Below are 22,970 nucleotides of genomic sequence, written 5' to 3' on the forward strand. Positions count from 1 at the left end.
CACATACACACACACACACACACACACAAACATTCTGTCAAAAAATTTAAACATCTAGTTTATCTTATAATTCCCCATTCTAATCTACAATGCATGCCTTTTGTACTATTCAGCCATGAAAATGTTACATAAAGAACAATTTGTGAAACAACTGAAAGCAACAAGACCACAGAAAGAAAAGTGTGTATCCTGCATCTTCAACCGGATGCATCCACACTGTGCTGCCTGTGAATAGATTCCTGTACAAATGTGGCTGATTACTACTCTCTCAGACGGAGAGTAGATGGCCCTTTTCTCCCTCATAGGTCTGACTATAAAGCCCCTGCATTTCTCCATATAAACTGCCTGCTGTAATCACGATCAGAACAGAGATAGACAGTGCTATCAGCACACAAACATTATCGTTCATTCAGATATTGAATAAGGACAAAAATGACCCTTTTGTGTCGATGAAAACAGACAGGCTCTGTGCCACTGAAAAGATCTTGACCTAAGATCTAAGCTTACACACTAAAGTTACACAGTTGGTTTATAGGCTAATATAATTATATGTTATTATATTATTATATCAAACCTGGAAAGAGACATGTGCATTTGGGGAGTGAATTATTCATGAGATATCTTGTCAATTTAATCAGGTGAATGCACAGTGTATGTTGTCTTTTTTTAATAATTGTTACAGCAGATTACAAATTAAAAAATAAATAATCAGAAGGAAAATACTGCAGCCGACTGAAAAGAGCTCTTGCCATAGTTATTTGTGTTATATCATGTCACATTAAAATACCAATTTTAAAATAGAACATGGAGGAAATTTTTGAACTCATTCAGTCAAATTGACAAATACGGATTATTTGTAGCACAATTTAATTATTTGAAGTAATTTGTTTCAGTCTTTTTGACATGACCAAACTGAAAGTGCGTCCCATAATTTAAAATGCAGGAGGCTCGTTAGGAAAATGGTGGATATATTACTTAGAATTAAAATGAATGATCTTGTTTTCCTTGTACACCTTACTTGTAAGTGAGGTCAGTTTTTGGCCAGCGTCCTCCAAAAATCACAAAGCGTTTCTGTCGGGGGTGACTGCTGAGATGCACCTCTCTCTGGTCGGGGTAGTCTGGGACGCCACAGCGTGCTGGACCTGCACCCCCAGAGCTGTTTCTGAGTTGGGTGTTGAGCTGTGGCTCATCTTTTGGCAGTGCTTGAGGTTTGAATGTGTCCTGAGGGTGGGGGACCCTGTCTCTCCTCTTTTCAGAGAGGGAATGAGGAATCTGTGACAAACCCTGTGATGGATAGACGGAAGACATGCATGAAATAAATTGCAACAATCGACACTAATTTGCTAAAGAAATACTCATGTTAATAGCTACTAACTAGTTAGTTAGTTAGCATAACACCATTATGACTGATGAAAATTCAGCTTTGCCATCACAGGAATAAATCACACTTTAAAATACTTTAAAATAGAAACAGTTGTTTTAAACTGTAATAATATTTCACAATATTATTGTTTTCACTGTATTTTTTGATCAATTAAATGCAGCCTTGGTGAGCATGAGAAACATCTTTCAAAAACAATCCTAAACGACCCCAAAAATTTGAACAGTATAGTGTACTGTATATTAAACTAAATTGCCAGAAATTGTTCATGACATTTATTTAACGAAAGTCTCAAACATCATAAACTGACATTAGATTAAAAAAAAACATACTGTACCCATTTGGAAAGGCCACAGTTTATGATAATAAACATCTTGCACGTTAATGAACATTAAATAAAAACAAACAAGCCAAACCGCCCTAATCTGATACAAAAAGCTTACTGTGGGATATGATTGCGGATGGACTGCTTAGTATCCCTAAACATTCTTTGGAGGAAATGGTTGTTCATTAACATGGGCGTTAAAGACAGAGAAAAATGCCGTGGGCAGCGTTGTGGTGCTTTCAGGCAGAATTATGAGCATTTATAGACGCTTTAAACTTCAGGATGTTTCGTCTTTCATTTACAGTGCTCACCTTTTACCCACTTACAGAAAAATGTCTAATACTATATTTACATGAAATCAACATTTAGTTAAAAAAGCTAAATATGTTAAGATTTGAAGAATTTACAACAAGCTGTTATATTGTGAGATGCAAATTTGAAAGTTATCCTAATGTCTTCCTTTGGACTAAGAGGGAAAACACAGTTCTGACAAGGTGCCCTTGTTTTTCTTCTTGCCTGGTTTACAACATATTATAAAATGTTTAGGACTTTTGCAAAGAAACAGCAAACAGGCTAAACGTTTTCCCCTCAGTGACCCCGTGTCTCTCTCCCAGGGACGGCGGCACAGCGGTGACTCCTCATGCGTGAGGCAGAGCTGCTATATTGGAGACAAAGCCCAGCAGGAACTGTGGAATGTGCCCTGGTCTCTGAGTGAGACTTTCTACCAGCATGCATTGCTGATTTCCAACATGTGCACGTAGACAAGTTCATTAAATATATATAGATAAAGAAGAGAAAACATTTAGTTCAAAACACATAAGCTAAGTTATTAGAAATGTACTCTTTGTATTTATGTTGGTGTCATATGGTTTAAAACATTTTTAGCTTTTTCAACAAAATTTATGTTTACAGTTACAGTATATTATGTTCATATGTATCATAAAGCAAAAAACATTGATAACATTTTGAATGTCAGTGAACACACCTTAATCATTATTAACACGTTAAGTTTTAATGATTTTTTCAAGGTAAAAGTGTTTTTTGTTTTTACAAATATGTTAAATAATATATTTACAAATTATTACTTTTTTTGGGGAGTTGCACCACATGACATTTTAGTCTTGAATCCTCGTACTCAAAATTATCTAATATTTTAAAGGGATAGTTCACCCAAATATGAAAACTCTGTCCTTATTACTCACCCTCATGTCATTTCAAACCCACAAGACCTTTGTTCATCTTTGAAACACAAATTAATATTAATAAAAAAATTATAAATTTAATATTAATATGCAAATTAAAATATATTTTTGATTCAATCTGAGAGCTTTCTGACCCTGCATAGAAAGCAACGCAACTGACACGTTCAAGGCCCAGAAAGTAAGGACATCATTAAAATAGTCCATGTGACATCAGTGTTTCAACTGTAATGTTATGAAGCTACGAGAATACAATTCGCAGTGCGCAGGGTCAGAAAGCTCTCGGATTTCATCAAACATATCTTAATTTGTGTTCTGAAGATGAACAACGGGCTTACATTTTGGAATGACATGAGGGTGAGTAATTAATCGCAGAATTTTCATTTTTGGGTCAACTATATCCTTTTAAGTGACACATTGACCTAGAAGGCATCATTTCTGGATTTTTTTTCCCCCTGCATGTTTCCGCTTGTTGGTTTGATTTAGTGTTTTAAATGTTTAATAAGCAATGACACAGTCAAAGCAGGTTCTTACAATATTAATAATTTTTTTTTAAATTAAAAATAAAAGATTGTACCAAACTATTACTAAGGTAGTTTTTTTTTTCAGGAATTTCAATATTTTTTTCTTCATTATAATATCAGGACAGTTGTATCAACCTGATATTTTATTATTTTAATGCATTAAATCATTAAATACATCAATATAAGCACTTACACTGTACAGCTTAATCTAATCTCATGAACCAATCTGGATATAAAATGTTAATGAAATTCAAACCAGATGCTTGAATAAATTTCAGTTGTTTATATCACCATAACATCCAACTGCATCGTGACTGCTGACCTATCAGTGGGCGAGATCTGTCATTACCCTGGAATAACACACACATTCCACTTCTGGCACACACAAGATTAGGTGCTTTTTGCTTTTTTTTTTCATACGATGCAAGTTTCAAGAACTACAGTTCAAAGCGTATATTTGACCCACTTCTAAAAAAATGGAGGGCAAGTTAGGACACATTTGGCTATACTATGCAGGGGGGAATGAAGTCAACACAATAGGTTGCTATTTCTTATGTGTGTGTGTAATAATCTATAGAGAAAGCATTGCCCAAGGTGTCTTGATGTTCTGCCAAAACGCAATACCCAAAGTTTAAGCAGTTTATTTCATTAAACGTCTGAGGAGATTAAAGCAACAAAATTGCAGTACACAAAATAGAAATCAAGGCTGCAGTATGCACTGATAAAAAGCCTAGAGGTAGTGGCATGATGTGGACAGGAATGCTATGTATTTTTCTGCTGATACTGGACGCAAGATCAGAGTGAATTTTGAAGTAAGTGTGAGAATGTAGCTGTCCACTTTTGTCTGCACTGTTTAAATGAACCGTCTGACCCTAAAGCTACTGAAAATACCTTTTTAGAGTGGGATCAAAATTCTGGGTCAGTGCTTAATAGGTTCACAGACATCAAACAGGGAGAGAAAAACTTGTCTCAGTGAGTTTGAAAGCTAGCCAACAATGCTTTCTGATTCATTTTTTTAATGCTGGAAATATTCTGAGTCAGCGTTTTGCCTGTAGTTTGACATAATTCATGTTTCAGATCATAATTCAAGCCCCCCCAGACAAAGCCAAGTTATAAATGCTGCCGTCTCCTTTCATGTGTGGTTAAATTCACTAGTTGGGTCTGTGCTTGAGCCTCACTCTCATACAACACTGCCTGTCCCAGTATAGAGCTCCCCCCCCCATCTCTCTCGTGTTAACACATGCTTTCAGCTCCCACAGAGGAAATCCTGATAAGAGGTCCTGGCATGGTGCATCTGAGAGCTGTGTTTGTCCTTATGTGCTGTACTTCAGAACCCTGTCCAAAAATAAAAACACCAGCAGAGTTCCAGATTCACTGAGTTCAGGCTAATGATATCTGAACTGTTGAGAAACAGTGGCCTTTGTTTGGCAAGATTGACAAGAAAGAGTCATATTGTGTGAATATGGGACCATTATGTTGCAAAAAATGTCAGGCACTCGTGTTGCATAACGGATGAATTGTTAGGATTTTTATCCTTGCTTTCAACAAACTCAACTGAGAGTACAAGCCATTTTCAGTAACAAAAACTAAACTACTAAACTTTGTGGAATACTTTCACCTATTCCATATGCCAATACAGATGTGTAACAACTGTAAATAGACCAATTTGCAGGTTGATTTTTCAAAACATGTGAATGGTAGTTCTGTTGAGCTATCAAAACATTTGTATTTTTACTTCAAGGAATATTCTGGGATCAGTACAAGTTATGCTTAATTGTCCCTTCGCAGGGAGTTTGATTGACAGGCGATCTGACCAATCATAATGGCGAATCTGCCATTTTTGTCCGACAAACAAACCAGACAGGAGAGTCGATTAACGTCAATGGAACTGAACTTGAAAAATGGTGTGTACTGATGTCTTTCCACGGCTGAAAGAAGATACCTTGTGATGTTCATTCATGTTTATTTCATGCTATAACTAGTAAAGCGGAAGAGATGATCGCTTCACGTGCCACTTGAACTGAGGCGCTACAGCGATCTGTCAAGACACATTAAAGAGCCACAAAACGCTATTTATTGTTTGAATTTCTTAAACAAATGGCAAAATAAAAAGCTGAGACTTTGTTTCATACCAAAAGTAACCTACTCTGTCTAGACTTGTCTGTCAGTTTCCTCTTTGCTCTGCGATGTATCTTTCACTGCGTGAGAACATGATGACGAGTGGCGTGAGAGCAGCATGGCTTGTAGGGCATAGCAACAGTAAATAAGGGGGACAGGTATTCTGACAATTTGTGCTACCTTGTCAGATTTTGCTATAACAGTTGGTAGCATAATTCAACAGCAAAAAATGCTACCTATCAGATTTTACTTCCAGCATGATATTAATGTGGTGTGAGGCTTCATTAATGTATACACCTACCCCAACCCTAAACCTACCCTTACAGTATTAAAAATACAGCTTTGGTAGCATAATCTGATAGGTGGCATTATTTGTTAGAACACGGGTCTTTGCGAAGGGTCAATTGGCAGCAACTGTGACAAATTAATTTCTACATTTCCCTAATTCTCTTTACAAAAAGCAAAAATATGAGTTACAGTGAAGCACTTACACTGGAAGTGAATTAGGCCAAGACATAAACATCAAAATACTCACTGGCTGCATCCAAATTCACATACTCTCTGAGGAGGTACTTCGCTGACAGTAGTAAGTCATCCGCTTACTTTTTTTTGCCTACTGCTTCAAGAATACTATAAATCTTGACATACTACTGTTGTCACATTCTGTTTGTTTTTTTTACTATATAGTAAGGAAGTATGCATATTTGGATGCACAGCCACTGTCTTAACAGTATAGTCACAAGATGCAAACTACATGTGTGTTTTCATTCAAAAAAATCACTGACTAACCTTTATTATGTACATTTACAACAAATTTTTCAAATTTAGCTCATAACAAACATAGTGGTGTAAACCCTAATATATGACCATAAAATTAAGAGGAATTTACTGTGCAGATAATACACAGGTTATAAAATAAAAATAAATGTCATTACAAAATTTTCACATTTCTGCTTTTAAAAACTTTTTAAGTCCCTCACTGTAACCTTGATTTTAACCCTTGAATTTTTGTTTTAGGGTATCACCTTTGACACAAATGCTGTTATTTGAGTTTAACTTGTACAGAACACCAGTTTCGAAACAATCATTAGGCCTACTTTTCTCACTTCAGTGACTAGTACCTTGAAAATTACACATATCACCTTTAAGAAACATCTAAATCAACTCATAAAGCAAGATTATTTCAGGACCAACTGAGTAAAGGTCTCCATGAAATGATAAACTGGGATTAGTACTTTGAGTAAAAGCATCATGCATGTTGGAATATTGTTTGATTTAGTAAGATAGTTGTCGACCCCTCATCTTTCCACATTTATCAATTGCTTAAATGAGTCTTCTGACCCTAAATAAAACATTCTGGATGGGTAGAGTGCAGGATCAAAGATCCGGGTCACTGTCCAATCTGGTTTACAGACATCAGACAGGGAGAGAAAAAAGAAAAGCTAATCCTTACACCAACATATCACAACTCTTCATGACAAGATAAATGAAGCTTTAAAGGATTACCATTTGAACAAATATTCACAGGTAAATCCCCTAGAATCTGCAGCTGACTTGGGAGTGATGAGTGGTCCAGTGCAGGATTAAAGGAGACTTTCATGTATGCTTTGAGTGATAAGCTCCCAGATACAGGGTATGCACCAGTGCTCATGTTAAACTTTATCCCCAGCAGCTCAAGTCCTCTGTCTACCAGCAATAGTAAATGTTTCAAGTTTGGATCAATGCTTGAACGACTTTGGCACTTGGCTTGTTCACATAAACCCATTTTTTCCCTCTCCCACACACACATATTCCTGCTCTGACACATCCAAGAAGTCATGAAACTGATCACGCTTTCCTTGAATGACCCTGTCAAAATCATAGCAGGGGCATTTCCCAACCAGTTAAGGTGAGTGAATCACATGACCCAATAACCTTGAACTGCTAGACTCTAAAACACAATGTTGTTTGTGATGGAAACGCTGTTTGGGTTGCAGGTGAATTCACTCATACTTCAGAGGTCGTATTACAGAAACTTCCCATTTTAAAGCTACAATATGAAACCTCTAGCGGTTTTTTAGTGTAATTATGTGAGTTTGGCTTCCGCTTGGCTATGCTGTTGTGTGTACCTGTGTACCTAGCCAAGGTCATTAACGACATCTGAATTCCCACTCTTTTCCTCAAAATAAATAAAAAATTATATATCAAAAATAAAATAAAAAAAGCATGTAAGCCAGACCAGACAAACCTTTTCTTTATTTATGAGCATGACGTGAACACACAGGCTAAGGAAAAATGGCGAAAGTATACAATTTCCTGTGAAGTCTTAAGATAAGGTATGATACGTGCAATGACTTCAAAGAGACAATCTCATGATTAGCCTACTAAACAGATAAGCAGCGGTATCTTAAGCACTTATTCGTTGAATTTGATCATATATAGCCTTCTTGTATTTTTTTTACAGAAGTTTTATTAAACTCAATAATATAAACCTTACACCAAATTACAGCTGACAAATTAATTTTTTGCAAAAAATGAAAACAATATTACATAAGCACCTATACAGATCCAATAAAACTGCTCTTATACAGCACAGTCCCAGTACAGGAGGAGTGTATTAACCAGTCTTTTTTTGTTTTGTTTTTTAAAAAATCCCAATTTTTCCCAATCATTTTGATGTTTTCTTGTGGCGCTCCACTAATACAATAAACTAGCAAATAATGCTTAACCACTGCATTGACAACTTTTATGCATTTGTTATGCTTCCCATATTCAGGCATTCAACCTTAACTAAAAGTTAATTGAAAATTACATGACTCAAGTGGTGTAAATATTAAGCTGCATATATTAACCTCAAATAAATGGTATGAATGAACTGTGTATCCTAGAGCCTCCTCCTTTGCCAATATTTTCTGCTCCTGGTGACGGGTTAAATGTGAAAATGACATGGGTATGTGAAAATAATAAAAATAAACGAGCATTGTCATGGTTGACAAACTACATAATCTATTCTCTTTATGCAGTGGACGTGCCTGGGAACAAGGGGCCAGAATAATCATAACAGGAAAAAGGACAGTGCGGTTTCTGTGAGCAGACTATCACGTTCCCTAAATTCTCTCTACAGTAGGCTATGCATCTGTGTGTGAGAGGGAGTGAGGGAGTGTATGTCCCTCCAGATGGCACAGAAAAGACAAACTTGCCCATGCCTGCACAATCCCTCGCTCTTTTGTCATCGCAGAAAGAACAAACTGACAACATTATATATAAGTTTAACAACTGAGTCATCAAACACACAAAACTAAAATCCATTCTTCAGATCACAAGAATTTGATGACAGGTTAGGTCATTTTAATAAGCAAACGAACACTTCAAATATAGGGCATAAACAGAAAACCATAACGAAAACAGTAAGCCTGAAAGTATATTTTGAGTTGAAAATACATTTATCAAGAGCATTTAGTGGCAGTTAAACAGTTAAATGAGATAAAGTTGCTCTGGTAAGCATTATTAAACTTGAATCATAAAAAGTGAACAAACCCAGATGAAACTGACAGGTTCTTGCTCGTAATTGTAGAAGCTTCAGACGCTGTTTTACAATTTTTGATTAATGATGATGATGATGACCCAGTATAACTGGTGCCAATAATCATAGCAAGACAAAACTCAACAAATTTTGCTTTGTTCGTGCTGATCTGTTTGTATTTGCCATGTAGCATGAAAGTAAAATAAAAGGCATTTTATTAAACATTTTAAAGTAAAACTCAAACTTTAAACTTTTGTGGCAAGTTACAACTTTAGAGCAGCTAAAATATAAAAGAACCACTTACTAAACAGCAGCCTGCGGTTTTCAAGAGCTAGAATCAAATAATGCATCAAATGTGTGCATTAATAAACTCACCGGAGGCTCTTTGTGCTTCATGAGTCCTCGTCCCTCATGCAAAGGCATGCATCTCGCGGTCAGGAGCACATGCAGAGCGAAAGCGCCTGACAGAAGCCCGGAGACCCGCATCCTCTTCCTGTATCCTGGAGCTCCGCTGCTGGAAGTGGAAGTGCCTGAGAAGGTTGTGGTGCAAGCTCGCGCGATGCCTGTGGACGACTGCTGCTGCGGAGACTGCACTTATTTATATGCAATTATTTATTTGTTCTCTTTCCTCAAATACACTGCTTTTTTTTTTTTCTTCTTATGGGCCGGAGTGACAATAGTGCCCGATCTCACCACGTGACTTTTAACTCTTTTGCCTCTGTGAGCGAATCAACTGAGCTCTATGGGACACACGTTATAAAATACAGCCTAGTCTAGAGTGTAGAAAAACGACCTAATTTTGTGAGATCTTGACAACTTCCTAATTTAATTTCCACCTGGCCTTATTAATACAGAAATTTGCATGTTCTATAAATGTTTGACATTTTTGATAAAACTACATGTAATTTACATTACAAAATAAATGCAGCTGTAATCAGTTAATGAGAAAAAAACGTGTTATTGTGAAAATGTTAACGATTACAAAGGGGATTAAATTTATTTTTTTCCACACACACCCACATGCATATTTAATTGATTTCTTTCATAAATTGTATTGATTGCTTTAAATTATGAGACAATGTTTCAGGAGTTTAGGACACAGAACAGAACACGCTTATTCGATAACTGATTTATTTCCTATTTGGGTTTATTTATATGCTTTATTTTATAAGATTAACTGTTTTTTTCCCAAGACATTGGCTATGCAAAGATTTGATTTCAAGAACAGTAGCATAGCATAGCTATTAAGCTATTTCTTGTTATGATTTTAAATTTTAAACCCATTTATCCTCAGAAATTCTGAAAGTCAGAATGATCTCAAAGTAGAAGAGGCGTTAACGTCTGATTTTGTGGAGGCTGCACTTTGAAATTCAATTATAGGCTAATAATCTTAATTCAAGGGATGAAGGATTTTGACAGTCTGTAAAGTTAACCCTGCCTGGTTTAAATGTTTGAAAATGATTAACAGTTGAAATTTTGAAAATTTTGAAAAGTAATCAAAAAGTAATCAAATGTAATCAGTTAGCTACATTACTGTAATAAAGTAATTGAAATAGTTACACTACTTATTACATTTTAAATAGGGTAGCCTAACTTGTAAACTGAAACAATTCCAAAGTAACCTTCCCAACACTTGATGATATTATAATATAATACAATATAATGCATAGCCTATATGATGTTAGATTAATATAGGCTAGTTCAGAGGTGAGGGCCCATGCACCGTCTCTGATCCGCGGTTTTGTCTCACTTTTTGAGTGATTATTTATTCACGTAAACAACAAAATAAACTCTCTGGCTGCGTCTGAAATTGCACACTCTCTGTGTAGGAAGCCTATTTCTTTTGAATAAATAATTAGTGCACATTAAAAAAGTAGGCCTACGCACAGGGCCGTCCTTAGCTGACTAGTGCGAGGTAGGGAGTGGGGCCCCCCTCGGTCCGTTCCCGATCGCGTTCGTCATCCGGGACTTTTCGCCTACTGTTTTATGAATACTGTGAATTCGGACAAACTACTCTTTTCAAAAACTTTTGGTTTTACATTAACTTGTGGTCAGATTTTGATCAGGTGAGGTAATGGAATGCAAGTTTTGACTTTCTGGGCTTCCTGTTTTCCTCTCCAACTCATTTGAAATTCTCCACTATGAGCTCATCCACATATGCAGGTGAACTACTAAATCAGGGGTGTCCAAACTCGGTCCTGGAGGGCCAGTGACCTGAAGAGTTTAGCTCCAACCCCAATTAAACACACCTGAACCAGCTAATCAAGCTCTTATAGGCATACTAGAAACTTAAAGGCAGGTGTGTTGAGGCAAGTTGGAGCTAAACTCTGCAGGACACCGGCCCTCCAGGACCGAGTTTGGGCACCCCTGTACTAAATAGTAGGCCTAAAGAAGTATTTGATGTCAGATGCAGCCTCTCACACTTGAATGAACTGTAGTATATCAGTTCATTCAGATTCAGTTTTTAGTAAATTACAAAAGATTAAACTCGATATTCTATGTTTTTTAGATATTTTCAATGGAAAAACTGGTTCAAACTCAACTCAGAGGTTTCTATTTCCCTGCTCCCCAAACACTAGAAAGAAACCCCTTTCAAATGATAATAGAGAGAAACCTACTCTTAGCTACAGGCAAAATCATACTTTGATTGCATTCATTATTTTTTGCAACGTACTTAATTTTACATTCAACACCCCATTGAAGAATACTATGAAATCACACCATGCATGACTACTAACCACAAAAAAAAAATAATAATAATAAAAGAATTAAGATCTCATTTTAGTTTACATGACAACAAGCCAATATAATACCTTATTGCCTCAAAAAAGAAACCCAGGCTTTTGAATTCTGTTTACAGAAGTGTTGAAAAGACCACAGATCTTTGCACATTCTACATATCATTTTTGTCAGTGTCTGTAATGAGAAACATACCATTGTTTTAGATGTGATCAAGAGGTTGCAGCACAATACAATAATCACAAATATGAAGAACATGTTCAGTCAATCTTTCAAATCGGTCATTACAGATTAATAGGTTACATTATGAAAAGTGCTTATGTATGTCTAAGTTAATGTTTGAATTGCCTTTTTTACTCTGTATGGGAGTGTATCAAAATGCAGGTGCAGGAGAGCACAAAAACTAATGAGGCTTCATTTACTTTTAATGCCCCACCATGAGCCTCAGATGTTGTTTTTCCCTCCCCTGGTAAGCCTCTTGGACCAAGGGCTCATAGCTTTGTCACTGCGTCAACCTACAATTCTTATGTAAGCACAACATTATCATCTTTGTTAAAGAAAGCTGGAAAACATATTCACTTTCTCATATGGCCACATGAATGATGCAGTGATATGATACATGATATGGCTATTTTACATGCAAAGGTCATATAGGTGTATACAGTAGGTTAACCCCAGGAAAGTTCACCTGCATAGATGTGGATGAGCTCATGAGAATTTCCCCAAATGAGTTGGAGAGGAAAACAGGAAGCCCAGATAGTCACAACTTGCATCCCATTACCTCGCCTGAATAAAATCTGACCACAAGGTAATATAAAACCACAAGGATGATGGGATGGAACTTTTTACCAATTAGATTAACATTACTAAACATCATTTGTTTAGCCTAAATACAATCAGTAAAATGTATATCCATTTGTTAACATTAGTTATACATTAACATGAACTAACAAATAAAAATCCAAAGCATTTATTAATCATATTTAATATTAATTTGAACATTTTAACACAAGTTGTGTTAGTATAATTTAATGGACATACGCTAAAAATGTAAAAACAATAACAATTATTAAAAAATACCTACTGTAATTAAAAAAAAACTGTAATCTATTGCTTATTTAATGTTAGGTGATGTACTAACTAATGTTAACTAACATTAACATTAACTTGTTTATGTTACATGGGAAGGTTTTTTATTTACTTATATTTAGACTATGAGAACCTTTAAAGGCTCACTGAAGTAAATATTATCAAATTGAATGAGAATCAAATTCTCATTCAACCTCAAATTTATAAAATGATAGCAAAAGATTTTGAAGCAGTGTTGTGTCATCTGCTATTCTTTGAATGATAACAAACAAAAATACTAATCCTTAAAAAGGCATATACAATTTGTTTCTTTGGGTTTGTTTAGAAAATACACCACCAGATCAAGCACAAGCATTGCATGTCTCTCAGAACAATAAAAAAGTGAATCTGTTAATATCATCTTCCATTTATAGGAGAGAACATGGAGAAACAATCTCAGCCAGACTTTTACACAGACCTTATGGTTCTTATCTGCTATAATCTGGAACCACATGCCTTTTTAAATTCAAACCAGACTTTGAGTGAAGTCTTGCTGGGAGCCTCAGCAGGAAAAACCCACTGGCCTCACCAAAACCATTATATTGATTCTTCCAAACCACGAGCGCTCTTTGTTTACTTCTCTTTGGAGTTTGATGGGGCTGTGGTGGATGATCTAACACTTAAACACAGAAAACAATGAAGAGTTAAATATGGTATTTGAAATTTGGGTTTGTGATTTCCCTATGCAGTGTAATATGGTGTAAAGCTGTGTCAGTATACCATTACTGTGTATCAAAGGGTATATGCATCTCAATATTGTACTTTTCCTCTGAAATACAACACAAAACCAACAAGAACCCACTCTTTTAAAATCCAAACTGTGCACTCACAGCCTGACCTCACTGAGAAGGTCAACTCCAAGTCACACTAGAATGACCCTTGAGCTTGAATGCTTAGCAGTAATATAGGGCAAATGAGGAGAGGATGTGCAACACAAAGTAACTTCTGATTTATCTCCATAATGGTTTTAGGAAGTTGCCTGGATATAATTATCAGTCTAGAGCAGTTTACGTGATTTAATTTGTATCTGATAATGACAATCCCCTGGTTCCCCTTACAGAAATAGCACTCCTTTGATGCTATAGAGCTTATGGATTTTCCATTATAGACTAAAAGATCATTATAACGTTCTCTCCAAGACAAAGAAGTGAAATGATATGAGGGTGAGTAAATTCATTTTAATTTCTGGACATTTGATATACGACTCACTCACTGCTTTGCTCCAGAAGGTGCTGCTCTACTGACTTCTGAGTCAAAATTTTCTTTTGTGAAAAGAAAAAGTGTTCTTGCGCCATCATGTGGCAGAATTCTTCAATTAAAAATTATGAAACTTTCTGACCTGTCATTATAAGTGCACATGGCTCTTTAACCCTGGAGGGTTTTTATAATTGTATATAAAGTAAAATATACGGTCAGATCTAAAACAGAAAAATCTGAATTTTATGATATTCCAAAATTTCTAATTCTCTCTCTCTTTTTTTTTGTAAAGCATTTGATGCTGGAAAGATGCCTGTAAAATAAGAGCATATAAGCATAAAAGTGCTGCATATGGATTTAAATTTACATTGCTGAAATTAGGCTACAGTAATAGGAGAAAATACATGTAATGGCGGGTAAAAAGACGATTGAATTACTGAAGGCGATTACTAAAAACAGGACATAAATCTAAAATATAAGCAGGTTTTGCCTATAAAAATCTGTCTAATTCAAATTTTTTTGGTAGCCTATATATATATTAATGCTCTTAAAATATTATGGTAAATGCAAATTACTACTTTGATGACTGTAATATTTTTAGTGATTAAGAATTAACTAAAGAAACTGCTCATAAGAGTTAGGAAGATTCACGGATGGGGTGAATTTGAATGGACTTTAGCATATTACAGCAATCTTTCTTGACGCAAACGCCCAGAAAATCAAGTTAACCATTATATTTGAGGCGGAAAGTGCACGTATTAGCAATTTTTGAAGTTTCTACTCAGTTTCTTTACAATATGTTATCTCTCGCTCTCGTCCCTTCACGATATCTCAGACACATTCCTCATGACATGCAAAGTTTTTCTCAGCTCTTGCCATTTGTCTTTGATCATAACATCAAAGGCATATAATTAGATAAACGAAGCCGACAGCCACAACATGGTAACCTAGTTTTAGGTGTCGCAAGAACATTGTACCACTGACCCATGGAGGGCGGAGCATAAATACAGAGTATATGAGGGTGAGAAGTCTGGCGAATCGCTCATCTTGGACACCCAACCAAAATGCCACTGGAACTGTATCTCGATTTGCATTCCCAGCCATGCCGCTCCGTCTTCCTATTTGCCAAGATAAATACAATTCCCACTGAATTCAAAACCGTGGATTTATCTGCAGGTGATTTTTGTTTTATTTTTATGTAGCTGTTTTATGGAATTGTGCATGTATACTTGGTAATCTGCGATTATAACCTTTAGCTGTTTCACCTGATCTAAACCTAGTTTTAACGTTGATCATGTTCAACTTTTTTTTTTTTTTTAACTTTAAGCACAGTTTTACGTAAAGTTTTATTCCATTGTGCTCTGGTTCCAGTGAAAAGTTTTGTATTTTCTGCATTAGTCATCAGACCTATATATTTTTTTCTCTGTGCTCTAAAGGTGAACAATATGGAGAGGAATTTGGTAAGGTCAGCATCATAAGGAAAGTTCCTGTCCTCAAAGATGGAGATTTTATTCTAACAGAGAGGTATGTTGTTACCCTGATTTACATTTGATGCGTATTTAGATTTAGTAAGAGACTAAGTAAGACTGTATACTTTCTATATAGTATAGCTATACTGCAGTACTTGGCAGCGAAACATCGCACTCCTGACCACTGGTATCCAGCTGACCTGCAGAAGCGTGCACGAGTCGACGAGTTTCTCTCCTGGCAGCACACGAACATAAGAACTCATGGGTCAAAGGTCTTCTGGTTCAGGGTAAGAATCACTTTATTAAACATTAAACCGATCATTTGTTGTGTTTGTGTGTACTGAGTAAACTGTGATTATGCAAGCTTTCTTTTAGCTGTTTTTTTACTCTCTTTAATGCATGCATTATCCACAGTCAAACTAATATTTCCCAATTCTAGGGGGTCTTGCCTGCAGTCACTGGGGCCCCGGTGCCTAAGGAGAAGATGGATGCTGCCGTGGAGGACCTCAACGCGTCTTTGAAAACCTTTGAGGACAAGTTTCTGCAAAGCAGGCCCTTTATAATTGGAGATAAAATATCTCTGGCTGATCTTGTAGCCATCGTGGAGATAATGCAGGTACATTTTGTGCATTTGATTTCTTAGACCAAGTGCTTTACCTAAACATGACATATTTACCAATTCTGTTTGTGTGTCTTGAAGCCGGTCGGTACAGGTCTAGATGTGTTTCAAGGCAGACCTGCTCTGAGTGCTTGGAGAGACAGAGTTAAGAAGGAGATCGGCGTGGAAGTCTTCGATGAAGCCCATAAGGTTCTCATGAATGTTGATACATTGCCACAAACCTTTGAGAACAAAGGTTTACCAGAGTTTCTCAAGCTAAGGATACAGAAAATGTTTAACTGAGTCTGTTTGCATGGTCTAATAATCTAGTATTAAACAATATCTTTCATCAAGTTATTGTGCAGTAATATGGACTAGATCAAACACGGTCTATAAAATATTATAGTTTTGAAATCATTGTATTCAAAATAAAAACATTACAATAAACATTATGCCTAAATGTATGCATTTGTACAATTTACAGTGCATTCATATATTATGTTGTGTGTTGTCTTGAATGGTGAAATACCAAAATCTCAAAAACTCACATTTAAACAATACATTTAAAATTAGCAAAAACTCTTACATGAACTGTCCAATAAATGTTATTTCTTATGCTCAGATAGCCTTAAGAAAGCATAGATTTTAGGCTGGTAAAGCCAAAATGCACGTGCAGTCCCAAGCTTGAGTTATAATTTATTTGTAGGAGTCCTTGTTACAGTATAATTATACATTTAAGTACTGAGTAATATTAATTAACTGCATATACTTACTATATGGTTAGGGCTAGGATTAGGGTTTGGCTTACTTGCATTTAATTATCCATAATTTATTTTTATTTTATCATTTTTATTGTTATTGTTATTATTATATATTGTTATTACATTTTTTTATTATATAAAATAAAGTGTTACTCAAACTTGTAACAGCAATTGCAGTATAAGTATGACATATGAGTAATATAGTCTTTAGCTATTTTCAGTTGTTCAGGAACAGAATTCATATTAATAATACATAGAAATTGTATTGATATTTTTCACAGTTCAGTAAAATATACGACTACATGTCTGTCTACATAGATCACAAGACAAAAAAGGTTTTATTATCACAGCAAAGACATATTCATTACTCTACATAATGTGACTAGAAAAACTTGACTAACTTGATTCTAGTTATTCCAACCCGACTGCAAAAGAACTCATAAATATTTTAAGAGCTGGTGATTTTGTATGGAATCATGCAATGTGAATCTAACAAAAACATTTTTAGAAATTGTAAAAATTAAGCATGAAGGTCCATCCCTAAACATAACCACATAATCAGATCATACGAAAACATAAGAGTGAGATTCAAACAAATTAGCCACCAAATCACCAAAATATAAAAATAGTTAAGAATTGCTATGAAACTGTGTTGGTTATTCTCCTGACTATTCAGCAAACTGTAGTATAAAGTCAATCAATTAGTAACAGTTACAAGTATTAATTTAGCAGATAATTTTATCCAAAGTGACTAAATCTTAATTTTATGTTTACGTTATTACTTACTATTACTTAATTTATTTTTATGTGACTAAAAACATTAAGTGTTTGATTTGAATAATTCAAGTCCCTGATCATATCAAACATCCGCTGTCACAACTGTCTGGCTTTGGCTAGCTTGTTCCTTTGTCTTCCTACAGCAGAACAGACTCCAGAGCTTCTCTTTCAGATACCTGTTTGAAGCTGTCAGAAGGAGAGAAGTCATGCCACTGTAAAAACTAAAGGCACTGGCTAAGGTGTGGTAGGTGATAAATTGCCCGATTAACCTTATAATGATAAACAAAGCCACGATACACAGAGTGGACATATAAACTCCCACCAGGGAGATGGTGATCTTGCACACCAGGAGGTACGAGTCAGATCCCTGCACCTGGGTCTGGTTCTTCTTGAGAGCCAGCGTGTGGGCACATAGATGGACGACCATTCTGATAGAGGTGGGCAGCATGATCATCAGAGGGATCGGGCAGAGGAGGCAAATAATAACAGCAGCGTATGCGTTTGTGTTCATCTGTATAGTGAAGGAGGGCTGTGGACAGGTCAAGTTGGCGATGTCGTTCACGTTGTGATTGTTTTCCATTGAATCCGCAACGTCGAGTGAGAACATAGGAAAGAACAACAAGGAGGATAACACACAGCTCAGCAGCACTGCAGCGTTGATCACAGAGGAGATGTTCCTCTTCAGTGCCCGGAAGCACTCAGAGGAGAAATTCACAACTTTGATGCAGTAGAAGAGACTCAGCCATGCAATGGCCCAGAAGCTGATGAAGCTGCAACTCATCATTAGATATATTTCAGTCCGAATAGCTAAAGGATATGGCCTGATGCACCAAATTTGGGGATTCTGAAAGACACTAACCACCAATGCGAAGGTGGCGAGTACCAAGATAATGTTGTTGATGGAGATGACGTTTAGGATCAAACCGACAGTCTGAATGCTCCTGGTCTTCACTTGCTGTTGTATAGTAAAAATGAGGTTAAATATGTTTCCAGAAACACCAACTATCACAAGTGCGACAAAAAAAAGAACGTGCCCAACGAGGGTCATGATGTTGCTCTTCAGAGAGGGAAGCACACAAAGCGGAGTCCTGCACTGATATGAGGTTTGGTGAGATGCGCATTGTCTTATGTAGAAACAGGGACTCAATCTCTTATGCAAAGTGACTTTGTGTGGGTGAATCAGAGCAGGCTTTGTTCAAAGCTGAAAACACAAATTAGGTAAAATGAGAGAAATGCACCATGTTTACTACAGTTCAGATTACAGGTAAAACAAGATTATTTGCGAATTTACTATATTATCTCTATTTTTCACTTGTGAATATAAAGCTCATGAGTGTCACTTACACACTGAGACTGCATTTGTTGTTATATGTATATGTAACAATCAGTACTGAATGTTCATGTAATCAGTGTTCAGAATTTGCCTATTCAAATCTTGTTTGTTTGCTATTAGACATAGTTGAAAACATGTTGGATAAAATGCAATCTGTACAATTTTACTATGCAAATATCCTAAGATGTGGGGACTTAAGTTTTCCACTCTCAAGTTTCTCCATTGTCATCCACAGGATAATGGTTTGACGGATGAAAAAAAAAGTATTTTGATGAGACTGTGATGTAACAACATGATGACAAAAACTCAAAATTGAACCTTGAAGATTATTCTGTGCATGGTGTTAAATAAGCTAAATTAGATTTGGCCTTTATGATGTAAATTCATAGCAAATTCACATTCAGATACTGTTCAAAATTTTGGGATTTTTTTCAAAGAAATTAATACTTTCATTAAGCAAAGATGGGTTAAACTGATCAAAAGTGACATTACAGATATTTATAATGTTATGAAAGATTTTTATTTCAAATAAAACTTTATATTAATCAAATAATACTGAAAATAATACGTAACAAAAATATTAAGAAACACAACTGTTTATAAAGCACCAAATCAACATATTAATGATTTCTGAAGGATCATGTGACACTAAAGAGTAATGGCTGCTGAAAATTCAGCTTTGCCAGGAATTGCAGACTTTTACATTTCACAGTATTACTGTTTTACTGCGTTGTTGTTCAAATAAATGAGCCTGCATAAGAGACTTTTTTCAAAAACATACATTTTCTTAATTAAAAAAAAAAATCTTATTTTAGGCAGGAATAATCCTTGTTTTTATGAGGTCTTACTTGACGTTGTCAAGAAATGAACTTGAAATGTTTTGTTTTTGGGGCCACTGTGAATGGTATGAAAATATAATACAAATATGTTAAATGTGTATTATACAGGTGCATCTCAATAAATTAGAATGTCGTGAAAAAGTTATTTTATTTCAGTAATTCAACTCAAATTGTGAAACTCATGTATTATGAAATATATACATTATAATTAAAAATAATGAAAAATATAACTTTTAATTTTACAAGTTAAATTAAAAAGGAGAAAGAATGGAATTCCGCAGTAGGAAACGAAAAATAGCCTAGATATTTCAAATGTATTTCAAATAATGTTAAAGACTGAGAAGGCATGATTCCAAGATGAAAGTGGATATAATGTAGCCTCATAATTTTGAATACATTAGTGTCAGTGAAAAGTCTTTGTCCGTCCCAAGAAAGAGAGTGGCAAATAGGCTAACTGTCTTCCAAAAGACCATGTGACCTCCTTCTCCTTCTCCTGCGCAGCGCGAGCTCAGCTCAGCACAGCTGCACTCCGCACACAGTCATCGTGCCTTCGCCAGTGTTTACAAGTCACCGCCATGCCTTGCACTTTGCTGAACCTCTGTGAATATGACACGCAAAAACTCGTCAAAATCAAGAGCGTCAGACTTGGGTCTCTGAAATGGACGTTAAACGGAGTGATCTTGATGTTCATTTGGTAAGTGTTTGTGTCCGCTGTTTCTTGCATGTCGCCCCCGCATCATTTAACAAAAGCTCATTCATGTACAGTACAGTCACTGGCAGTGAGTCATTTACACGTGTTATTATGTGTTTACATGTACTGACCAACGTAGATTCTTGATTCGAAGTCACAAGTCAATGTAATGTCTTTACTTTCCAGTATCATGATGCTTTGGAATAAAGAATATCAAGAGTATGATCTTGTAGTGAGTTCTGTCACCACAAAAGTTAAGGGAGTGGCAAAGATAACTATACCAGACATTGGAGAAGTTGTGTGGGATGTGGTGGACTTCAGCGGACCATATCAGGTAACAGTACACCATTTATTATTATAATTTTTTCATGCCACAAAAACAGATTTATGCTTATCCCAGTGACTCTTAAAAACGAGGTAGTAAGTTAAGGTAATAAACAAATAAAGGTAATAAATAATGTTGTTCTTGTTTTATTTCGGCAGGGAAGAAACTCCTTTTTTGTGGCGACAAATGTCATTGTAACAAAGAACCAAAAACAAGGTAATTGCCCCGAGGTAAGTGCAGCTATTCTAATTTCAGTTTATTTGGTAATACAATACAAAATGTATCTTAAGCCTTATAAAATGCTCTTTTTTTATTCACCACTACTATTTTAAGCCAAATATAATCCATTCAACAGACGGTTTTATGTTCACACTTCAGGTTCTACCACATGGGAAACTGTGTCGAACAGATAAAGACTGTGAGAAAGGGTTTTCTGACCAACATAGCCATGGTAATGTTATATAAAGAAACTATTTTAAGTCATGCAGCTTGAGAGGAAGTATTTCGATGTCAGACCAATCTTATTTTGATATGAAATTAAATGTTGAATTGTTTGAATATTCGAATAACACTACCCGAGCTGTATTTTATATCACTGAAAACCTAAACCATTATTGGATGTTTTTCCATGATCTGAGGTTTGTTCCTGTGTTTGTCTCTAAGGTGTTCAAACAGGTGGCTGTGTGAAGTTAGATGTACTAAAGAAAACATGTGAAGTTACAGCTTGGTGCCCCATTGAGAACAAGAGGAATCCCAGGTGCTGTAATGTGATCATTTATATTAAAGGGATAGTTTTAATATAACATTTTGTCATTATTTACTTATTCTTGTGTCGTTCCAAACCTGTATGTAACACATGCAGATATTATGTTAATATAAAAATGTTTTTGTCCATATAATGAAAGTCTCAAATGACTTTCATTGTATGTTCCAAAAAAACCTGAGACATTTTTCATTCGAAATATGAAAGTCATGCTGGTTTGGGATGACACAAAGTTGAGTAAATGATGACCGAATATTAATTTTTTGGTGAACTGTACCAGTTTCATGACAGTATTTTGTCATAATTGAATGTAGGATTGACTCTTGATTGACTGTTTGTCCTGCATACTGTTGTTGTTTGTTAATTAAGATTCAAACTTACGGTGACAGCAAAGCTATTTGGCAATAGAAAACAGCTCATCGTCAGCTATGCTGCAAAATGAATAAAAAACAGTTGACACTGCAGTTCAAAGCTACCAATGCCACCAAAGAGACATTTGAGGAATCTGTTTGAGGAAGTTGCAGTTTTATATGAACAGAGATTCGGTGTACGGAAGTTTTCTTATGTCAGGTTTTCATTTCTGTTTCCCCAGGTCTGCTCTTTTGGCATCTGCAGAAAATTTCACTGTGATGATCAAGAATAACATCAGATTTCCAGCATTTAATTACATAAGGTAGTACACAAGTTTTATAGTTGCAAATGCTATTATATTTACTGTACAAATGTTGGTGCACTAACATACTTTATGGGTTACACTTTATTAAGGTGTCCTTGTTACAGTGTAATTATACATTTAAGTACTGAGTAATATTAATTAACTACATGTACTTACTATATGGTTAGGGTTAGGATTAGGGTTTGGTTTAGGGTCACTTGCATGTCATTATGCATAATTTATTGTTATTATAATAGTAAGTACATGTAATGTGTAACAAGGACACCTTAAAATAAACCGTGAACTGTTAGCAGTAACAATAACATTTAACTTTCACGAGTTCACCCTTACATATAATCTGATTGATCAAATAGTAAGCATATTTTGGCGTGCTGTCCTGGGGGAGGGCCCTAAGCCCAGAGAACTCCCCCTATCCCTAGTATGGGATGAAAATAGATTAAGAGTGAGGAGTTGGGGTGGAGGAGAGATGCCGGAAAACTGTCATAGGATAGAGGTAAGTAGGCTGTATATATATATATATATATATATATATATATATATATATACACACTGTAAAAAAATATTGTGATTTTAACAGTAAAAGACTGTAAAAATGCTACAGTAAAAACCTGTTAACTGGTTAACA

The 22,970-nt window shown here is 35.6% G+C and overlaps 4 protein-coding genes across 4 annotated transcripts in view; 2 read left to right on the forward strand and 2 right to left on the reverse strand.

Annotated features, from left to right (window-relative positions):
* Nucleotides 1–9,758, reverse strand: part of mmp11a (matrix metallopeptidase 11a) — an 18,509-nt gene extending 8,751 nt beyond the window's left edge. The window contains exons 1-2 of the mRNA XM_016459212.1: nucleotides 9,425–9,758; nucleotides 1,019–1,284 (exon numbers count right to left, since the gene is read on the reverse strand). Coding sequence (XP_016314698.1) covers nucleotides 1,019–1,284; nucleotides 9,425–9,535 — 377 coding nt within the window. The 5' untranslated portion in view covers nucleotides 9,536–9,758. The remainder of the gene's footprint in view (nucleotides 1–1,018; nucleotides 1,285–9,424) is intronic.
* Nucleotides 9,759–15,138: 5,380 nt separating this feature from the next.
* LOC107667523 (glutathione S-transferase theta-1-like) lies at nucleotides 15,139–16,633 on the forward strand. The gene is made up of 5 exons (XM_016459199.1): nucleotides 15,139–15,289; nucleotides 15,550–15,637; nucleotides 15,719–15,869; nucleotides 16,022–16,198; nucleotides 16,283–16,633. Exons 1-5 carry the CDS (start codon nucleotides 15,178–15,180, stop codon nucleotides 16,481–16,483), a joined length of 729 nt encoding a protein of 242 aa, XP_016314685.1. The 5' UTR covers nucleotides 15,139–15,177; the 3' UTR covers nucleotides 16,484–16,633.
* Nucleotides 16,634–17,800: 1,167 nt separating this feature from the next.
* Nucleotides 17,801–18,766, reverse strand: LOC107667517 (taste receptor type 2 member 40-like). The gene has a single exon (XM_016459193.1). The coding sequence runs from the start codon at nucleotides 18,764–18,766 to the stop codon at nucleotides 17,801–17,803; it is 966 nt and encodes a 321-aa protein (XP_016314679.1).
* Nucleotides 18,767–20,422: 1,656 nt separating this feature from the next.
* The window catches only part of LOC107667522 (P2X purinoceptor 4-like), a 10,676-nt gene continuing 8,128 nt past the window's right edge, over nucleotides 20,423–22,970 (forward strand). Inside the window, exons 1-6 of the mRNA XM_016459198.1 lie at nucleotides 20,423–20,584; nucleotides 20,768–20,915; nucleotides 21,065–21,136; nucleotides 21,285–21,357; nucleotides 21,570–21,663; nucleotides 22,262–22,342. Of these exons, the coding sequence (XP_016314684.1) occupies nucleotides 20,466–20,584; nucleotides 20,768–20,915; nucleotides 21,065–21,136; nucleotides 21,285–21,357; nucleotides 21,570–21,663; nucleotides 22,262–22,342 (587 nt within the window). The 5' untranslated portion in view covers nucleotides 20,423–20,465. The remainder of the gene's footprint in view (nucleotides 20,585–20,767; nucleotides 20,916–21,064; nucleotides 21,137–21,284; nucleotides 21,358–21,569; nucleotides 21,664–22,261; nucleotides 22,343–22,970) is intronic.

This window comes from Sinocyclocheilus anshuiensis, unplaced genomic scaffold, assembly GCF_001515605.1.
Source record: "Sinocyclocheilus anshuiensis isolate Anshui unplaced genomic scaffold, SAMN03320099.WGS_v1.1 scaffold1132, whole genome shotgun sequence".
NCBI classification, from domain to species: domain Eukaryota; kingdom Metazoa; phylum Chordata; class Actinopteri; order Cypriniformes; family Cyprinidae; genus Sinocyclocheilus; species Sinocyclocheilus anshuiensis.